The sequence below is a fragment of the Eleginops maclovinus genome, chromosome 20 (assembly GCF_036324505.1).
Source record: "Eleginops maclovinus isolate JMC-PN-2008 ecotype Puerto Natales chromosome 20, JC_Emac_rtc_rv5, whole genome shotgun sequence".
Lineage (NCBI taxonomy): Eukaryota > Metazoa > Chordata > Actinopteri > Perciformes > Eleginopidae > Eleginops > Eleginops maclovinus.
In genome coordinates this window covers 1,751,099-1,773,260 of record NC_086368.1, presented here as the reverse complement: position 1 = coordinate 1,773,260, position 22,162 = coordinate 1,751,099, and the positions used below count along the sequence as shown (strand labels likewise).

General features: G+C 41.3%; 1 protein-coding gene across 2 annotated transcripts in view; it reads left to right on the top strand.

The window, feature by feature from the left end:
• Positions 1-22,162, top strand: part of fhit (fragile histidine triad diadenosine triphosphatase) — a 330,004-nt gene that overhangs the window by 115,312 nt on the left and 192,530 nt on the right. For both annotated transcript variants that reach the window (XM_063911524.1, XM_063911525.1), the window contains one exon: positions 9,280-9,395. In XM_063911524.1, the coding sequence (XP_063767594.1) occupies positions 9,290-9,395 (106 nt within the window). In that variant the 5' untranslated portion in view covers positions 9,280-9,289. The remainder of the gene's footprint in view (positions 1-9,279; positions 9,396-22,162) is intronic.

The window sequence follows — 22,162 nt, the reverse complement described above, 5'->3', positions numbered from 1 at the left end:
TGTCTCCTCCATTCTAAGCCAATCACATGAGCGCGGCCCCACGAGGGTATGATTTCTTGCGTTTGTGACGTAACGCTTCATATACGCATTTTGCGCTGTCCGGAGCTGACAGGTCAACTTCAACATGGCGTCTAGCACAGGTGTAGGTAATAAGTGTCTCTGCGTCAGGCCTGGCGCCAGGATAAAATGACTGAAGGGAAATTATTATTATTTTTTCTTCAGAAAATAAAGTGATTTAATGTACCCATGCAAAAAGGCTGAACAATTAGAACATACGGTTTCAACATTTAAAACATTTATTAATCAAATCACAAAAAATAAATCACCTAGAACGTCACAGTGCTAAATACAGTATTGAAAAAATTAAGGCCCCTTAGAATTGGGGGAAGAAATAATTTATAGTTATGTAATAATTGTGACATATTTTGTACTTTTTGATGGATGTTTGAGTATCAAACTGAGGGGGCAAAACATTCAACTGAGGGGGGCAAAGCCCCCTTTTGCCCCCTCATGGCGCCAGTCCGCTCTGCGTGAATGATTAAATATGTTTTAGGTTGGAATTCTTGTGACGTTAATGATGTGTTAGCTATATAATGCTAATAGACTACCTAGGACCTTAACCGGTTAATCCTATTTGACTCAGCTCTAGATGTTCAAATCCACTCCATCAATCAACACAATGGAATATATATTTGAATAATAATTTGGGCAGGAAACTTTGGATTAATTCCTGCTAAGCTGTCCCTAAAAAAGAAAAGAGAATGAAAGAAGTTAAAGGCATGTATGGCTAATGTTAGCTTTTTAAGGTAATAATCCTAGGTAGTCTATTAGCATTATATAGCTAACCTGCCAGAAAACGATAGCATTAGATGCCCCCAAATTACTTCCATGCTAATAGTAACACATCACTAACGTGTCAAGAACTCATACCTAAAGCATATTGAATCATTCACGCAGAGACACTTACACCTGTGCTAGACGCCATGTTGAAGTTGACCTGTCAGCTCCGGACAGCACAAAATGCGTATATGAAGCGTTACGTCGCAAACGCAAGAAATCATACCCTCGTGGGGCCGCGCTCATGTGATTTTCTGTATTTGGATTTTATTTACATATTACAACACATTTGTGTGTGCTTTGAAAATACAAGTGTGAATGCTTTTGCGGATCATGAAATACAAGTGTGAATCCTTCTGTGTGCATTTGTGTATTATGAGCCTGATCTGACCCCATTTGGAACAGCAGTGACTTCACTTTTCATACCAGTGTATCCGACTTAAAGAGACTTGTCATGTGCACTACTGTTTCTGTAATAATCCATGATTATAGGTATGACAAAAAATGAATATGACTAAGTAAGTAAACTACTGTCCTCCTGTCTTCTTTCACATCACTGTTTTCAATGGTCTAGTACCACCAAATACAAATGAATGTTCCCTTTTGTTGTCTGATGAACATTCTCAAGTTGCTCTGGCAGGAAAGAAGAATTCTTCATCTCATCAAAAGTGTGTTCTTTGCTTTGTTATCCCTACAGATTATGTCTGATCATGTTAAGGATTCACCACATGATTACATATCTTACTCTTACAGAATAGCCCCTTTGTTTTGTTAATGTGACCTTATTGCAACACAACTCTGACTTCAGTCTAGCCCTTCAAGTGCGCTGAGTAAGCTGTCCAAATGCTGAGTTGATCCAGGCGTGTACAATATGTTTGAAAACTATTTTATCCGAATTTCCGCCTGTTTCCAAATTAGCTGCAAAATGGTAAATGTTGTCCAACTTGTCTCATTTTTTGGGGGCTTGTTTTTCAGCTTCAGGGGCAATCATTAATCAGAGAGTAAATATAGATGTTGTAATTTCTTAACAGAGAAGGTGATTGAAATGCTGATGGGTTGAAGGCATGGATCTGAATAAAATTTAGAGCTGGACATCATCAGTGTAGCAGTGGAAGTGATGGCCATGTGGGCAAATGATTTTTACAGAGGGGGAGCAAATAGAGGAGGAACAGGAGAGGACCAAATAGGGAACCCTGGGGGACACCATGTGAGGTGCAGTTATTGATTTTAAAGCATTGTTGTCTGTTTGTGAAATATAACCTTAGCCAGAGGAGGGGGTACTTGTGTTGTCAAGGAAGGACTAAAGGTTGACAAGAGAATGGTGTGGTTGATGACGTCAGTGAGATCGAGGAGGAAGTGAAGACCGAGGTGTCTGGATTCTGAGAGGAAGAGGAAGTCACTGAGTTTGAGAAGAACTCTTTGTGTTAGTTCTTTTATGAATGTGTTTTTATGTATTTAAAGCTGCGGAATGTTGGTCCAGGGTCAGTTTACAATCATAGTGTTTAGTAGCACAAGTGAATAGGTTCAGCATAGTAATAAGTCACGGTGATTTGTGGATTTAACTGTTGGAATGAGAAAGATAAGTTCTGTTGCTTCCAATCCCTGCCGTCTTCACAACACAACAGTTTCAGGGCTCTGTGCATGTTTGGTTCACATCTTTTTATTAGTCCCCAGCTATCTGCCTTTGCCTTTCTCTGATTGTAAAACTCATTCTGTTCTAAAGACTTGAAAAGTGTGTCTGACAGATATACTGTTCAGCCACCTCCCATCAGAAAATTGAATCTAAATAAGATTTCCCTTTACCAAAAGACTCCCATTTGTGTTGTGTATGAATCACACGAGTGAGTAGCACAGCTAAGGTGTTGTTATAGTCTTTTAATTAAAAGGCAGTGTTATGTTACCCTCTAGCTGTTGTTTGTCTTTTTTACCCATAGTACCATGCTAAAGGAATGCCTCATCAGTTATGTCCTTACCAGAGAAAAGAAGAATTTGCAGATAAGAGAACTGTCCTCCTGCTCGGCTAAATCACATTTGTTTTGAAGTGAAGATGAGATTTAATCTTGTTTCAATGGCAAGGCTCTTATTACACCTAAGCAGGCACTTGGCAACCTGACATGGGCGACAGGTGAAATGATGTGGGGTTTATTTAGTCTTTGCTAATTGATTTTGCATTGACTTCAGTTAATAAGTGTGATGTGCAGTTGTTAACAGGCCGAAGGCCGAGGTTTAACAAGCGCTTAGTTGATTGCAATGGATTGTTGTGTCTTGATGTCTTTATCAATAGAACAAGGAGCTGGACTGCTTCCTTATTGGCTTCTACCTTAAAACCTGCTGTGACTGTGATCCCCGGCAGCGCTGCAGTCACTCATTGTACAACGGAAGCTTCTATCCCTATGAGAGCCAGGTCTTTCCCTGCTATTTTGAACACATTAATGCATGACAAATAACACACACACACACACACACACACACTTAAAAGGAGAAATTGGGACTCATAATTATAAATGAGCTCAGCAAACAAATAGGGACTTAGGAATCGAGGTTTTGGGCTCATTAAAGTTTTATCCAGATGTTCGGTCAGAGATTTGCAAACTCACTACACACAAGTCGAGTCAAGTCAATATTATTCATAAAACAAGATCCTGATTTATTTGTAAATAAATAATTCACACATTCTCACATTTTGATTAAAGAAAAACCTACTGATACTGTCCATACTGCTAACCATAGGAAATAATTAAATGTCTAAATGTGTTTTAGATGTTCCGTCCGTATGTATAGAAGTCAAATATTCCCTCTCTTTTGATGGAAACTTTCCTTGTGGTCATGTGACATCTAATGCTTTTGACCTTTTATAATAATCAACAATGTTCGCAACCCCAAAGCTGTGCCCAACTATAACAGCTACAGGAAAGGCCCCCCCAGAGTTTCTCTTTCACTAGTGAACATACGACACACTCTCTTTCACACCATGACACTGAGAGTAAGTGACTGGTTCTGAGCACATGGCTCCAATCTGAACAATCCCCAGAGTGATGATCAATGGCTATTTGCCGGTTCAAGGTGTTAATTTTATGGGCTGGTGATTGAGTAGAACTCAGGGCTGTGTGGGGGTCATGTCAAAGACCCTCTTTGACATGACCCCCACACAGCCCTGAGTTCTACTCAATCACCATATGGCACCATATGCATCAGCTACTGATGTTCATGATATCAGAATGTCCTATACTGTTGCAAAGAACCTGAGAGGGCAACGATTCCAGAGTTTGCACAGTGCAGATGCAAAAGAATCCACCTCCAGCGGAGCATCATTGATAGCTGGGAATAAATAGCACATTGCAAATGTCATCTTTGGATTGGAGATCCGTTGCCTGGTCTTGTTGGAAGTCAGTGTAAATGTCAGAGGCTCAGAGGCATGCATGTGCACTGAATCGTCCAGGTAGAAAGGCTCAGCTGGGGAGGGGGGGCTGATTCTGTGGTTGGTGGTGAGATGTAATGAAACACTGTAATATTTCATGATGGCTGACTGTTCTTCATGAGGGTACGCTTACTCTACTACGCCTAAAACTGAATTCATTATTAATTTACAACGTAGTATAACATTAAAAGGCTAATCGTAATATATAACAGCAGCACTGGCTAAAACTGTTGCTCTGTTGCAATTACCTCCAGCCTAACAACACAGCTGCTGTGAAGCTGTGAAATGAGCCTGCTGTCCAGAGTAGTTTTCACTGAAAATCATGCTATAGATAACTTTGTCAACTAAACACACTAACACGTGGGCCTTTTAGCGTTGGTGTTATGTGCTAATACAATACAGACTTTCAGATCAATCTGAAATAAAACTGCATTACGACACAATGACAACATCAATATGGTAGACAGTGAGAGAGACTTGCTGTGACACATAACGTACTGGGAACCAATACCTGCCTAGAGTAGTCGGACAAATTCATCCAGAAGGTATATTTTAAATTAAGTTGTCAATGGTTGAATTGGATTAATTGGTTAACGTGTATTTTTGTTATCATTTTTAAAATCATCTCTTGGTGCACAGAAGAGACATTCATTTGATCGGTCCACAAACATATGAGAAACAACTCCAGCATATAGTACATCATTCTTAAAACTCTGAACCTTAGTTTAATTTATAATTAAGCCTGTTTATTTCCTTGGTAAATTCTAAAGTCTTTCAACTTATTGTGGGATAAACCCAGTTTCTTTGGCTACTGGCAGGACAGGACTACTGAGGCAGGGAGCAGAGCACTGGTTGTGACTGAACAATATCCTCAGTGTTTATAAGCACAGTTTAGAAATGAGAAATTAGGTGTGTGTCCATGGAATCATCTAAAAAGATACTCAAAGTACTTTGAGGCCTAATCATTTAAAATGATCTCTTTTGAGACGTGTGTATAATCTGTTTACTGGCTTACAGAAACGTAATCTGAGCCTGGGATCCCTCCATGTGCCACCCCAAACTGAAACTCTCTGTGGGCTCTCTTTCTACCAATTCCAAACCACCCTCTACACCCTGCCGCTACACACTACCCTTACACACCCCTCCATTTGTGCGTTCCCGCTGAGGGTCCGCCACATTAAGTGCCGTTCCAAACCAACAAGTGTGGAGGGGGAGTGGGTTATCAAGCCCTCCAACAGCGAGTCTGCACCCGACTTCACCTGCTGCTCTACCTGACCGACTCACCGCTGTGTGTGTCCCTCAGGAGACATGCTGTGTGTGTCCCTCAGGAAACATGCTATGTGTGTCCCTCAGGAAACACGCTGTGTGTGTCCCTCAGGAAACACGCTGTGTGTCCCTCAGGAAACATTCATTTAGACTGGTGAACTGCGTAAAACACGATACTCATTAAACATCATACAGATGTTGCCTCATTTTCTTTGTTTCACTCAGGAATATATACAGTACTGAATTTGTGTGAATTTAATTAAAAAGGTGTGTTTATTTAAAGACTGGTGTGAAAACCAACCAGCATATAAACATCATATTTTACAAATAAAGAAACGACAATAAATATTTTGGGAGTTTTATTATGGATATTGTTTTATTTTTTTGACGAAGAGATGCTGATTTGAAACCGTTGTTGAGAAAAGTTATAGTATTTCCTGTTTCGGCCGGAGAGAGCGGAGTTCACCCCAAAGCTGGCTACTGTATCTACACCCCCCACCTGAGAGAAGGGAACCACGTTCAGCTGCGAGTGTAACTACAGACGGAGTTCACTCCATCACTTCATGGGGGTGGGTAGGGTGTAGGGTGTGGTTTGGAATCAGGCCTCTCTCTGGGCTTTGTCCTCCTTGAGGTGGAGATCAGCACCAGGTGTGTGGCTCACCTGCTCCCAATAGGAGAATTAGGAGAGGGAGGAGCCACCTGTTAGGAATGTATAGGGCCTCCGACTACCTGCCTCTCAGCCCCTCACATGACCTATTGTTCAACAGTTTGTGGTATTTTCTCATATGATATTAGTATGTTATACTGGATTCTCAGTCTGTCTAGTGATACTAAAAAGATTTGAAGAGAGTCTGCTGAATATTCATAAGAAGAAGTAAAGAATGCCTCAGACAGACGACAGAGCGTGTGAGGCAGTAATCCACACAGAAACATCGACATCACCTCAGTACCAAGGAGAGCGTGGAACTAGATTTAACTCTGTAACACCAGCAACAAAACATACCATGTCAACAATTTCACTGCAGAATGAATAAAATCAGACGTATAAAGGCCTACCTCACGCTAAGATCTCTGCCACTACAACAAATAGAGAGACATGCTGTACAAATGTGCACCACTGACAGAACACCCAGAAAGCATTTTGAAGAATTGTTGGTGAAAATTGTCCATTGTGGATTCAGTATTTCTTTATTTGGTGTATAATATAGATTGTCTAGTGATACATGTATTTTTTTTTACCGTGAACATGTCTCTAATTGCTGTTTATGTTAATTATTATTATCTTATTTTCTCCTTAAATATTTTTAGGTCATGTGTAATGCTCTACAAAACTGCTGCTCTGACAAAATCATCCTCAGTAGAACTAACGTTTATTATATGAGTAAAAACAACAGGCTTAGGGGCCCCTTGTTGAGTATCAATTACCACACACATCACAATTCTTCCATAAAGTGACATGCAAGTTTTAAAAATGAAATGACTTACCCTAGCAGGCTCTTTTAACATCTTTTCAATTCACTGCGTTTCAGATCCCTAACAGAAGTAATCGCTAGGAAACACACAAACTGACCCGACCTTTCTCCCCGGGGAGCGATGGGCTGAGCTGCTAGCGATGTATATGAAAGAGAGGAATCAGCTGTGCTTTTGTTCCCAAAAAGGCTGTTGGCATTTACAAATGGAAGGTGATAAAATCTGTGTAACGTGGATGCTAATTGGGTGATCTCTCCATGCAGGGAACTAATTGCTGCATTCTAGTTCTTAATTGTAGAATTGTCAGAGTGTATTTGTAATGTAAATGCAGGAGAAACAGCTGCTCAGAGGGGGGAGGAGTCTCCTGGGACCAAATCAAAACTCTCCCCCCTCCCCTCTCTCCTCTCCTCTCTTCTCTCCTCTCCTCTCTCCCTCTCTAACTGTGCTGGATGTGCAGGTGAATGGAGAGGGAGAGAGATGGGAGTAAGGAGCAGTGTGAATAGTGATTACCCCCCCCCCCCCCCTCGGTCAGAGCACACAGACCACCATGAGGCAGCGTGTAATCGCTTAGGCGTCATTTAACCCCATTACAGTTATTCACACCATCCCTCCCAGTCATTAGGTGTGATTCAATTGGTTATGGTGTTGTGCAAAATGATCAAGCCCAGTCCTAACCCCCCCACTCCCTCTGAAATAATAATAATGTCTTTCCAACCCTTAAAAATAAAGATTTCTACTGAAACTGTTAGCTTATAAATATAAATAACAACACTTTACTATGCTTTGATTGTTTGCACAAACTGTGCAAGTGAAGGAATTAAATATATTTGATATATTTAATATATATATATCATCCGTACATATTCTGGAGAAGGGAGCAGAGCTAGCTTACAGTCACAGTCTGCTGCACAGTGTGGTAAACATTTATTAAATCAGCTGCTGGTGCCTCCTCTGTTTAGTAATCCTCTTTTGGTTTCAGGAAGGATAAATCCACAGATCGATATTGTCTTTACATGTCAGGCGTTTCCTTTGAGTTTAGGAAAAGTATCGCTTCACCTCCGTGCGCAATTGAAAAATACTGCTGGTGAATCTCACAAAACCTCTCTGGGAGTCGCCCTCCATGGCTACACCCATCAGTAAATACATGTCTCTGTTGATTGATTGACATCTGACACAGCTAATGGTGAGAGCCCTCTCTTGTTTTCTAAACAGCTTTGGATAAAAGACACGTTTTAAATGGGCAACTGTCAATCAAATGCGGGACAAATCTGTGGGACAAATGATACAAAAAGCGCCTGATCACCCTAGCAGTGAATGCCGACCCAAAACACAAAGCTCTCTCAGGTAGAGACTAATGACCTGTGACCTGTCAGAAAACCCCAAAGGGTTAAAAACCTCACATACAAAAGTAACGTTAGCATTTTGAGAAAAAACAAGTAGCGTTAGCATATACAGAATTTTTATCCCTGTTATCTTCATGACCTCACTTGGACGTGAGTGTGTTTACCATACAGATAAACCTAGTGTGCCATGCTTCCTGGTTTAAGTTATTGCCTCAGTTATTTTCAGGTGGGTCTTAGTATCAGGACTCTCACGTCCACCTGTAGGACAGACACTGGATGCATCTGTATATTTCAGGGGGGGGGCATGATTGCTTCTCTCAGCAGGATGTCGACCGTGAAACAGCTGATGGAGGGGTTTGTCAGATATGTTTCTTTCCTCCGATAAGATAAATTAATCTCTCTACCACAGTGGAGTGTCACCAGGAGAAAAACTGTTGCAAACAATAATGTCTTTTTCACCTCCCTCTACCTGGATAAAAATAAATCCATGATCTGTATTTATTCCCTCATGCCTGCTTGTTACTGCATTCCTCCCACCATGGTTTTCAACAGTGTGATTGATAATTTTCATTAGCAAGGTCAAATTGTGAATGTGTAAGGCTGCCAAACATTAACCAGTGTTGGAGAAACAGGTAATTGTTTTCTTTCTAACTCAGGTGGAAGGAGTTTTCAACAATGTGCTACTGTGCCCTTCAGCGGCTCTCATACTGAGCACCTTACCTTTTAAAATAAAGTAAAATCAGTCACGCAGTCAAGATTCAATGTTAACTGCCTTTGAGTTATTAAAGATCTCCACCAATCAGAAATGCATCCAGACTGAGGAGAATGCTGACTCCTCTTGTCCTGCCTTGAACAGTGTTGACGCCAGTGACAGTGAAACAAAGTATTGTGAATTTGCTCGCTCAGACCCTGTTATTGACCCACTTCTGTCTCTGCCCCCCCCAGGCCTGAGGACATGTTGACCCTCCGCTTTGGACAGCATCTCATCAAGGCCTCGGCCGTGTTCCTGCAGACGGAGCTGTCCTTTGCTCTGGTCAACAGGAAGCCTGTAGTGCCCGGACGTATCCTTTTATTACTTCCAGCTGAGAGGTTAGTGCTGACTGTGTGTGGAAGTGTGAGTCAGTTTCTTAACCCCTCACACACCCTGGGTCTGGGGATGAGTGGTCACTTTGTTTCACTTATTTGGTCAGTAGCGAATCGTCAGGGCCAGCAAGGCCTTCTCTGTTGGCCTGAACCCAGAATCACTGACTATGGTTGGAATATTATTTCACCTAAATGTGTAATAATATGTTCTCTTCATCTTATAGCTGTTCTGTGTTGCGCTCGGTTGAGTTGTGTCCAGTAATGGTTGTTCATGTTGGAGCTTTAATCCAATCATATTGAAGTCAGAATGTGTTGCCAGGTCAAAGCAATCCGTCCGAGGCCTTCAGAAACAGCAGTGCTGGCCTTGTAGCTTAAAAGAAGTGGCAATGAAACTGTTGCATTGACCAATCAGATTTTGAGCTTGCGACAGCGGGGCCTTCTGAGAGCCTTCCATGATGTCGGCATTTTCATGTCCTTTGATTGTATTGTTAGCGCTAGCAAACACTAGCGTGTGTAGCGGTAGCTAATGGAAGACACCTGCTGGCACACATCATCTGCAGTTTCATTAGCTACCAGCACAAAATATTTTTATTTAGCTATAAAAGCATATTCCCTCATTTCCTACCTGGAGTGGACAGTCCATCGGTTTTTCTCAGCAGGAAACGGATGGACTGTCCACTCCAGGTAGGGAATGAGGCCTTACCCCAAGTGAAGGAGTTCAAGTATCTCGGGGTCTTGTTCTCGAGTGAGGGAACAATGGAGTGTGAGATGGGCCCGAGAATCGGAGCAGCGGGAGCGGTACTGCAGTCGCTTTACCGCACCGTTATGACGAAAAGAGAGCTGAGCCAGAAGGCAAAGCTCTCTGTCTACCGGGCCATCTTCGTTCCTACCCTCACCTATGGTCATGAAGGATGGGTCATGCAAGCGGCCGAAATGGGATTTCTCCGCAGGGTGGCTGGCATCTCCCTTAGGGATAAAGTGAGAAGTTCAGTCATCCGGGAGGGACTCGGAGTAGAACCGCTGCTCCTTCACGTTGAAAGGAGCCAGTTGAGGTGGTTCGGGCACCTAGTGAGGATGCCACCTGGGCGCCTCCCTAGGGAGGTGTTCCAGGCACGTCCAGCTGGGAAGAGACCGAGGGGTAGACCTAGGACCAGGTGGAGGGATTATATCTCTTCGCTGGCCTGGGAGCGTCCTGGAATCCCCCAGTCAGAGTTGGTTGATGTGGCCAGGGAAAGGAAAGTTTGGGGCTCTCTGTTGGAGCTGTTACCTCCACGACCCTGACATTAAAGCGGGAGAAGATGGATGGATGGATAAAAGCATATTATTTTTTATTTTAACCCACATTGGCTGACAGCGGAAGACCAAATGATTTGGTGAAGCTAACCAGCGTGTCACAGCATGAGCCTCCATGGCAAGAGAACAGGAACTGAAAACTCAGATAATCTGTACAACAAAACTCTTCTTTAGGAAAGAAAGGGGGATGGATTTGGTTAATAAATAATCAAACTTATTGGTGAATAAAAGCTATAATGAATGACTTCTATTTGCATTTTCTTTCATATTCTCTTAGTAAATTCTAATGCTTCTGCTAGAGGTGATGAGGCTCAGCTGTGTCTGCAGTGAGAGGACACTTGTTGAATTGTGCTATTTGGGTTCCTTACTGTGGTAACAGCATTCATTCTGCTACATCAGATACCTGTCTTTGATGCAGCGCCCTGTTATACTGCGTTCCTGTTCAATATTAATGGTTTCTATAGCCGTGACGTCGTTACGATGGTATTAAGAGGTGGATGTATTCAGGTAGGACACTACTGAAGGCCTAGGGGTCGAATGCACGGCCCGCTACTGAGTTTGGTGAGATGCTGTAAGCAAGAGAGATAAAGAGGAAGAATGTATATGTTTTCTTCAGAAGGTCTTCTTTTGCTTCCCATGAAGCCGTCTTACAGTACACCATGACATCAACATATGTAAAACAATAAAAACAGTATTGAATCAACATAGCTGTAGCTCCCCATGATCCCCATGTCACCTTTGGTCTGAAACACATCTCATCCTGTTTGAACTCAAAACCTTTGTATCACAAACTGTAGGCAAGACCTTTAGAAAGCTAAATCATCTTAATGAGCTGTTAATCTGTGCTCAAACCACCTAAACCAAATAATGATCCTGCACAGGGCTCATTGTAATGCTTTAATAACTAATGTTACCGTTACCTTTATTAGAGCAGAATCAATTCCAAAGATTTGTTGAATGCTCTTAACATGGTGCTCAAGCAGACTTCTCTTACCTTGACTGTCTGTATACTGCTCCTGTTTTTCTTTCTTACACCAGTAATCCAAGAAGTGAATGCAATGCTGTTTGTATTTTTTATTTTTACCGTTACAAATGGTCCAATCACCATTTAAAACACTCTGAAATCATTTCAAAACAAAGTCCTTGCTGGTAAATGACCCTCAATGCTTGAAAAACGTTTTTGGATGTGTTTGGGGTCATTGGAGAGGAAGTGTAGGGGAGCTAAGAGGCTTTAGAGTCTGAACAGATGTTGCTAGTGTTTTTAGAGGACGGGACAAGGGCTTTCCTTTGGAGCGGCACATGAAGCTTCGTCTTTCTGTGACCACAGCTGATCAGCTGTCAGTGGCTTCATCAGCTTCACACACTGCTCAGGTTTGTGTCTGTGTTGTTTCTGTATTGGAATGTGTCTTACCTGTCAGTGCATTTGGACTTTTGGACTCTCAAAGAGGTCCAGCTGAAGCTGAGAAACCAGGTTGGAAACAAACATTTCCTGCCAGCGTCTGAGTGCCTCAGCTGTAGTCAGCTGTTGCAGGACGGCAAAATGGCTATAGTTGTACATAAGAACTCTCATGGTTGTCATGGTTCCTCTGTTGTCATCATGAATCAGCCCAGTACAATCTATTTTGAACTCAGGAATTCTTTTCAAGATTGATTTATATATTTATTTGTACACGGACCATGGATACTTTACATTAATCTCTGAAAAGAGATGATTTATGTCAGATTTGATCTACCAGCTCATTTCCATCTGCAGGTACATAACAATCAACAAACACTAAAAACATTTCATAATCACACAAACAATTATTAAACAAGATTTAGGTACGAGTCAATAACATAGTACATAGTACAGTTCAAAAATAATATTACAATACAGTTAAAATAGAAAATCTCAGATTACAGTGTAATTAATGTTGGTATGACTGGTTGCTTAATATTCATCTTTTTGCACCATAGGAGAACATGTGGGTTTTAAGCTCACCTGGGAGAATACTCCATTGTTGTAGGTGGGGTTATCTGTGGTTAGTGCAGATCTAGAGTTTCTGCAACTCTGCTCACAGCAGAGCGGAAAAAAGCTCCTCAATGGTCGTAGTGTTGTAACATATTAATAACCATAAATTCCAATCAAACTCCTGAAAGCAGAACAAGATTTTCTAAACTGAACAGTTTGTATTTGGACAGTATCTCATAGTGATGGTGTTGTAACGACTTCTCATCAAAAACCTTTAAGGCTTATTAATGTAAAACCTCAATTGGTCTCAGGACAGTCTTAATTGCCAGGGACCAGCGGTTATACAGTAGTGCAGATGTGAGAGAATCATGGCATGCAGAAATGTTTTTGATGCTTCTATGGTTAGTGACTCCCTAATATGTCTAAATTTGAAAATGTTATATTTCAGTGTTTGACTAATGGGGTGAACCCTGCGAGCTAGTTCAGGAAGTCACCTCGAGCACCAATGATACATTCGCACATAACGCCCCTTGTCACACTTGCAACCAACCAAACATTGTCTCTGAATCTGGCGCTCTATTTAAGCTGTTGGATCCGCCTACCTCTGCCTCGCTAATGCTGCTGCTGCTACTACTGCTGTTTCCACGCTGCTAATGTGTTCACCTCACTGCTGCTGCCGTTTTCACGCTGCTAATGTGTTCACCTCGCTGCTGCTGCTGCTGCTGCTGTTTTCACGTTGGCGATGCTCGTCTGCCGCACCACCACCCCAGCTTCCTCCCCAGCTTCCACCTGTAGGCTCGGGGGATAGTTATCTAAACATCACTCAATGTTCTATGTTAATATGTGGAGTGATGAGGCCCGAGCCTAGACGCCAAACTCAAACTATATACTGTTTCTTATAAACATATTAATGAAATACGTGAGTTGTCTGACTGACATGTTTGTGATATGGCTTTCAAAAGTCAAATTGGCATCCAAGATCACTCCCAAATATTTTACCTCATTTACATTTTGTATTATTTTTTCATGCACACTAAGACCTTGACCTGCTGTTTTTCATTTTTACAAATAAACTAAACAGAATCACTTGATTGTAGAATAAGCGGCGTTACTAGTGATAGATATGCCTTGTATCTCCACCCCAATCAGCGGTATTCAACCAGAAGTCACACTGTGGGTTTGTGCTGTCCAAACGACTGAAAAATGTAGCATTATGTCTCATTGAACTTTATTGTATTTGCCGTTACTTATTTACCTATGGACTTGTCTTTCCTACTTTACTTACTTATTTTAATTGTTCTAAGCACAATGATTAATTCATATCTATTCTATTTTCCACTGGCACTACTTTTTTTGTTGCAGGAGCATGCACATGCATTTTTGGAAATGCATTTCTAGTTTCACAGAGCAGTGATGTAGCATTGTGTTATCGTGCCGCACTGAGCATGCTACGTCCTGCTAACGGTGAAAAATCAGAGACTGGAGAAAAAGACAAACAAATGAAACCACTTTTTGCTTTTTTAAAGAGTAACTACTCTTTAAAAAAGCAAAAAGTGGTTTCATTTGTTTGTCTTTTTTCCTTCAGTGGATAAAGCTTTTGAAGTAGCAATGGCTGAAAAAATGAAAAATCATCTATTTTGTGTCTCTGTTTTTTTTTCCTCAGTTACTCTCTTTAACAGACATGAGGCTTTTATACAATAATTATTCCAATCACTTCTTTTCTGCCATTTTAAGAGTGATGTTGTTATGTTTTATTGACAGTATCTTGACAATCATGAACAAAATTGGATGAAACTATGAATAATTAGCTTATGAAAACAGTGTTTCATTTAGAAATCATGGATTCAAAGCAGCCGAGTTGTGACTATGACATAATTGAGTTGTGCTGATGGATGAAATATACTTTAACTACAAGGAAAACTGGAAATAAAGCTTTGTCTCCGAGCTGATTTGAAACGAATGCCTGGTTCCCTCTGCAGAAATAAATAAAAGGCACTAATCAGTATTTGAGGGTCCACAGTGACAACTTATGGCATACCGTTCTAACACCAGAGACCAAGCGTGCCGCTGAGGGTCAGAGGGGACACCATCACAGCATCCTCATTATTGCCTCTGTCCCCTCTTTCCTCTCTGTCCCCTCTGCCCCATCTGTCCCTTCTGACCCCTATGTCCCTCTGTCCTCTCTGTCCCCTCTGAACCCTCTGATCCCTCTGTCCTCTCGGTCCTCTCTGTCCTACGCAGTAAACAAACAGTGTTTAATGCGCTTGACAGTCCTCTGCAGCCCTGCCTGTCTGCGTCTCCACAGTGTCTCATTGTTTCTGTTTGACTTGACTTAACATACGCTGTTCAATGGAGCACTTCCTAAAGCCTCCTGTTGTTGCTTGGCAACATATGCTGTCTTTGCTGAAGTGAAGCTGACCTTGTTGTAAAGGGTATATAAGCGGCTGTTCACCATAGATACCCACAAACACACACAATGTGAGTGACAGTCACAGGGTGTGTTGACGATCGCCTTGGCCTGATGTTATTTTCTGTTTTGTTATTGATCATTTTCATATGAGGGTCAACATACAACAGAAGACGTTTAAATGTGTATGGGTGTCACGCAAAGGGAAGAGGAGGTCATGGATCCCCATGGACTAAAATTAAAAAACTAAAAATAACTTTTACTTTTGTCTAATAATCATTGTTTTTAACAAGGCTGAGCAGAGAAAAAAAAAGAAAATCTGGAATTAATTTGCATGATTTCCATCGCTGATTTGTGTGAGTAATGTGCTTATTCACTTTCTGGAATGGTAATCAGTTTTTTGCTTTGTGTTTCAACTTCTCAAGTGCTGCTCTCGCCTAGCACAACTGCTCAGATTAACTTTGGACCAGTGAGACTTCTCTCTCTGTTCCGCTATAAGCCTCCATTCTGAAGCCATATCTGATCAAATTTCTCTTTAAACACTGTGATTATCACTGCTGATCGCAGAAGCCTGACATATTTTAAGAAAGCCCGTGAATGATCTGAGTGTGCTGCGTGTCTTTATTCCCTCTGAATCAGCCTGCTCTGTGCCTACCTCCGCAGCTGAAAGGTAGTTACATTCTTGGGGAGTTCATTTATATTCCTTCAAATGATGGATGCTGGAATAATATGTGGCTGTCTGAGATAAGAGACTAACCAGAAAAATGAATAAATGAAACATTGCACCAAATGCACCTTGAATGAATCAAATTTGCAGAGGTGGGAGAATTAGTCTGATCGTGTACTTGAGTAAAAGTAGAAGTACTCAGATCTTGTACTTGAGTAAAGTAGAAGTACCAGAGTGTAGGAATACTCTGTCACAGTAAAAGTCCTGCATTCTAAATGTTCCTCCAGTGAAAGTAGAAAGTACTCTCATCTAAATGTACTTAAAGTAGCGACAGTAAAAGTAGTCATTGTTTGATTGGTCCATTTCAGAATAATATCTCTGATATGTTTTATAATGATTGATCATTAAAGTGTTCTCAGAGCTGGTAAAGTGCAGCTAGTTTGAATGGCTTTGTATACTGCAGGGTAGCTGCTGAATTTACTGCAGGTGAACTAAAGTCTGATTTAAGGGCTGATCATATTTACCATCATTAATCCAGATCTGTAAAGTAACTAAAGGGATTACATACATGAAGTGGAGTAAAAGTAGACCATTTACCTCTGAATTTTGGAGTAAAGGACAAAGTAGCATAAAAAGGAAATACACAAATAATGATAATAGTAATAATAAAGTACCTCAAAAGTGTACTTAAGTACAGTACTTGAGTAAATGTACTTAGTTATTTCCCCCCTCTTTAAGTGTGTGTGTTGATGTGATGAGAGCTTTAGCCCTCCTGCAGGAAGCCTTTCACATCTTTTTGGTTCAAATGCAATAATATCTGAGTTTCTGAACCTGATTAGGCAGCAAGTTGCACATTTCAAAGATGTGAAATATGAAATTCCAACAACACATTACATGGTTTCTGGGGAAACTAAAAAACTAAAATGATGCAGGGAATACTCATGATACCCGGAGGATGAATGGTGACTTCCCTGACCTTTAGCGCAAACATCCGGTCCAAATGTCAACATTATATGACTTTTTTTTTTTTTTAAGACAAGCAGATTTTTAACTATAATATACTACTGCCACAAGATTGCTGACATCCACCTAGATCACTCGTATTCTTTGTTATAGACACATGCATTTTGTGCATTTCGGATTGTATGTCGTATGTCCGTCCTGGGAGAGGGATCCTCCTCTGCTGCTCTCTCCAACGTTTCTTCCATTTCCCCCCCCCGTAACTCTGGGGTTTCATAGGAAGTTTTTCCTAGTCCGATGTGATGGTCAGAGGATAGAGGGTGTCATATTCATATTCTGTACGAACTGTAAAGTCCACAGAGACAAATATAAAATGTGGGATATTCGGCTATATAAATAAACTTTGATTGATTGATAAAGCTCCCCAAAGGATTAACATGTTCCTTTTTACACACTGCATGAGCTTTCCATCCTCAGGACAAAATAACAACATTTAAGACAAGGAAACTCTCATCAAATCGGCAGATAGCCTTGAGATTTGAGTGTGTATTCCTCCCAAACTTTGGATTATTACAGCATTATAATGTTTAGTGATCCAGCGACGTTATTAATGGACACTATCATCTGCTGCTTGAATAAATCTGTATGTTGTTATTTTGAACTGGCAGAAATCGACACTCCTTCCATCAGTCTGATCCCCGCTGTAAATTCCGTCTGCGGCGGGTTTAATTGGGGTTGCTCTAACTATTAACACACATTTAATCAGAGGCAAAAAGAGGGCTCAGGAGACAGCACCCTCATAAAGGACTAGAAGCGGAAAGCTTTACCCACAGCGGCTTACAGCATGTAAACACATGTCGGGCTGTAACACATCTCTCCTGTTGATATGGAGGAAACAGATGGAGGGATAACTGAAGATCCTCTTTGTGATCCTATTGAACAGTCGTTCCATGAAAGGGAAGCTGTTCAACACTGTGTGATGGAGAAGAGTTCCTCCTTTGTGCTGCTGAAGGTTACACTGGGAGGCATTGCACCATGCCTACTGGCCTAACTGTGAAATAACACGGGGCGGGCTGTGGTGACAGAACAGCCCCCCACAACATCAACACATCGTTTGATTAGGTCTCGTCTTTCTTGGAGAATTCAATAGAGTTAGAGCTGATTAAGTAGATGTAGTAATCCTATTAAAATGTATAATTAGTAGGATTTTCTTTCTCTCTGCTGGGGTTATGAGTGTGTGTGTGGGGTGGGTAGGTTGCAATTAGCACAGACACAATGCTGTCCCTCGTTATCCAGCCATCTCTGACACACATAGAGACACTCAGGCAGGGATTAATGGAGGAGCAGCACTTTCTTCTCAAAATAGCCCCTAAAGTGTCTGTGATGGCAACACAGCGAATGTGATGTGCTGGGGAGAATTTCCTGTTTATTTCCAGGCTGAAATGTTTAACATTTCAACTGATGGGAAGCTGAGCATTGAGACCACAGACTAATAGAGCATAATTCCTGCCACTGTTGTTGTTGTCAGCTCTGGGTAAGACTGCTGTCTGCGTTTCTATTTTAAAGCTATTCTATTATGCTATATTTTAACCATATATTATAGGTTTCATATCTATACAAAACATGTCTGTGAAGTGTTTTGCTGAAAACACCATCCAGATTCCCCATTGTAGCATGCCTCATCTCCCTCTATTTCAGCCCTGTTCCTGAAGTGCTGATTCTGTGACTGTAGCTTTAAATGAACTAGCTGCTGCTGGCCACGCCCCTTTTGAGCAGCTGCTGGCCACGCCCCCTTTGAGCGTCATGATCTCTCCTCTGAAGAGAGTTTTCTACCAGGAGAAACTCAGCTGAACGCTGCCGTGATTAAATATTATGTTCCAAACCACATCCAGCATTATTTCTATACGTTTCTCTCTCGGTTTACCACAAGGACAGGACCTTTATATTACACACAGTCTCTCCAGTACAGCGTTAGCTCTGAGTGTTAGCGATGCTTGCTAATGTACACACAGACCATATTACTTCCAGAACAGAGGGGTTTCAGCTCACGACTGTGTATGGGGGACGATAGGTTGGGACGTGTCCCGTGGGCGGGACGTTGCCAGGAGTTCAAATGTAAAGCCAGCCCACATTCTCCTTATTATGTCATAAGAATGGCAAATCTGGATCAGCTCGTTTGTACCCCCGTGTTTAGAAATGTGGGTAAGGAGGAAAAGAGAGATGGTTGTATTTTCTCCTTACACACCGGGGACACATACTGTATGTAGGGCCTATGTATAAAAGACAGCAAAAAGTGCATTTCGCATAAAAGGGGACCTTTAAAGAAAACTAAATCAATAGAGGCAAACCATAAACAATGTTTCTACAACATAGAAAACTTAATAAAAGTTGCCTTTCCTGCTTGTTCTGTGTATTAATTTGAGGAAGGTCTGATCTGTGAGGAGACTGTTTTGGTAGCTCTGTTGCATCTTTCTTGATTCGGCTCACAAAGTTTTCTACCCCAGCCAACCTGTGTTTCCACTGAGGTCATTGTTAAGCCTAAAAAAAACTACTGTTGAATTAAACTGAAAAAAGATAGGAATTGAGGCAAATCACATGTAAGTTGAACAATCAAAAAGCTACTTTTGAGGGAAAAATATATTTTTTTAGCATTTCTGGCTTATTTTGTAACACAAAAAACTACCTGATTCTGGTATATATTATGTTTTTGATTAAAATTGTGCTTAGAATAGGTGTGGTTCTAAGTATATCAAGACATTTGTGACTTTATCACCAAAGCTTTTTTTATTTCAAGGACAAAGGTTCTGGTTTTTGAGATCTGTATGGTTAATTTGAAAAATAAACAGATGTTTAAAAAAAATTGACTCATAACTGTGCTTGGAATACGTATTTTGTTGCTTAATTCAGGACATTTCCCATTTAAGAAAGATTTCTGGATGAGTTATTTTTCTTAATTCCAGAGTGTTGTATTCTTATTTCAAGGATTTAACATCTGGATCAGCTCGTTTGTAGTCTAATCATCCCACTGCACTGGCAGATTATTAAACTTGTTTCAAGTCTGTTTAAACTCAAATCAATGTTTTTCTTTTTATAAGATGGAGGTTTTTTGCAGTGATATGTGCTGATTGTGGGAAAAGGCCTGTAATGATGATGTCATCCAAACGTACCTGTTTGTATCCTTTACAACTTGCAGAGATACTTCCCCCCTTAACATAGCACAGTTTTACATTGTTATGTATGAAAACATAATGTTTGTCTTGTCTTTGTTGTTATGTTTGTTGACCTAATAGTGTGTTAATATTTTATGTTGTTTGATTCACAATTAGTTTTGTATCTGTATCATTTTAATGTGTTTCAGTAAGAGAGATGTAATCATGTAGATGGTGTAGCAACATCATGGTGTCACACATATATTGGCTACCTTGTGAAACTTAAGGATATTTTGGTCAGAAGTCAGATGGAGGGGAAGATTCTCCATGTCCTTTCCCCTGGGACACATTGTTTTGTGTGAGACCTCAAATCCCCCCCACGCCTCATACCGTCCACCCTAACCCCACCGATTCTCTCATGCACATGCAGCTGAGCACGGATCACTGGTGCTCGCATGCCGGCGAACGTATAAACAAAATCAGGTCATCGGCTTCTCTGAGCTGCAGGAAGTGCTGAGCCTTGACCTTTTTTTTCTTCTTCTCTGGTGTGTTTACACTCATATCTGGCCTGGGGGGCCCCTATTTGTTGGGGGGTCTGAAGGAGGCGTAGATTTTATCCGAGCCCCCCCACAGAGCTGTCACAGCCCATATACAGCGTGGACAGCAGGCCCCACAAAAGGCCAGTGCAGGAGCAGGCCACAAGGCAAAGAAGAGGGGGGGGATCAATCATGTATGCACACACACATTTGCACCAAGAAAATAAATGTTCCAGCCGGGGAGGGGGGCAGTCTGTTTGAGACCAGACATCCAGCGAAGTAGTGCACGTGTTCTTTAGCAGAAAAGGTTTGAATTGGAATCTTCATCACGACAGCAATTAAAAGTTAATCTAGCCTTTTTGGTATTTTTTCTAATTGTATCTGCTTTTAAGAATTGATTCCCATCTGAGAGATTAGCTGCCTTGGTGGATTGTTTCTGCATGATGTCTGCTTTTGATGTTTGAGTTTTTTCACTGGCACATTTTTCATATGCAATGCATTATAGACACTACTTTGTTCTTTCTTCTCAGTAATCAATAACTCACAGAACTCATCAGAGCTTCTCTTCATCTTAGACAAACAACAATTCATCAGTGCCTGGAACATTTAGACTTTTTGAGGAGCTCTGCCGTTGCTTAAAATAAGCAGCACCTTTTGAATTTTTAAGCAGCTTAAGTTTTTATCTTCCACATACTTTTTTAGCCTTCAAGAAGAAGTTCCCGACCCAGCACGGGATGATAATGTCCATTTCATGTGTGACAGCACCCTTAGTGTAGAACATGACTTAACATTAAAATATATGCTTTATACCACGGTCACTCTGAAGGTCTTCCAGGGTTTTTACCATTAAACACCAGAACATTTGCAAATATTTTTGAGAATGATTATCTGAACCTGAGGATCAGTGTGACAGTAGTGTATGCCTTATGGTCTGAGCTGGTTTCCAACTGAAGCAGGCTCCCGTTGCCCTGTGCCAAGCTCTTGAATGGTTTTTATATTAAATAACAATTTGGTAACACTTTATATTAAGGTACATAAATTCATCATCAGCTAGTTGTTAATAAACATGCATATTAGCATTATATTGGCTCTTTATTAGTCATTATTGCCGCTTTTACACCAACCCGGAGCTGGAGCTGGAGGCGATAAAGGTTTTTCGTGTTTGCACCGCAGCGGCGCAAAAAAAAACAAAAACCGGATCTTTCTGGCCCCACTCGGCTGCCCAGCAAGATCCAGGATCCAATACCAACTAATACGTCACGCTTACTTCAGAGGGGGGAGATTAACCTGAGCTAGTGATGCGCGGGTTAAGGATTTTTAACCCCCGCACCAACCCAACCCATCGTGACAGCCAATCCGCACCGCCCGACCCGCAAAATTACGCTCTGATTTTTTAACCCAACCCGACCCAACCCGCGAAAATGGGAGAAAAAAAAAAAAAAGATACCAATGAGTTTACGTCGTGATTTGCCAAACGGTAGGCCTATTAACGAGGGGTTTTGCTCACAATTATGAGGAGATGCACGGCAGGCTATTATTTTCGCTAAACAAATGATTGACAGGAGGCATAGCTCGCAGCTTGCTGCTGCCTTCTGACGTGCTGCCTGTGTGCGGTGCATGAGACGGAGCGGGAAGAGAGGGAGAAAACCCCATTTTATCCTTACACAAAAGACAAGCATACGAACGGATACATATAACTATAATAGCGGGAATAATTGCGATTTTTACCCGACCCGCCCGCTACCCGCATTTTCCACGGAAAAAACAACCCGGCCCGCCCGA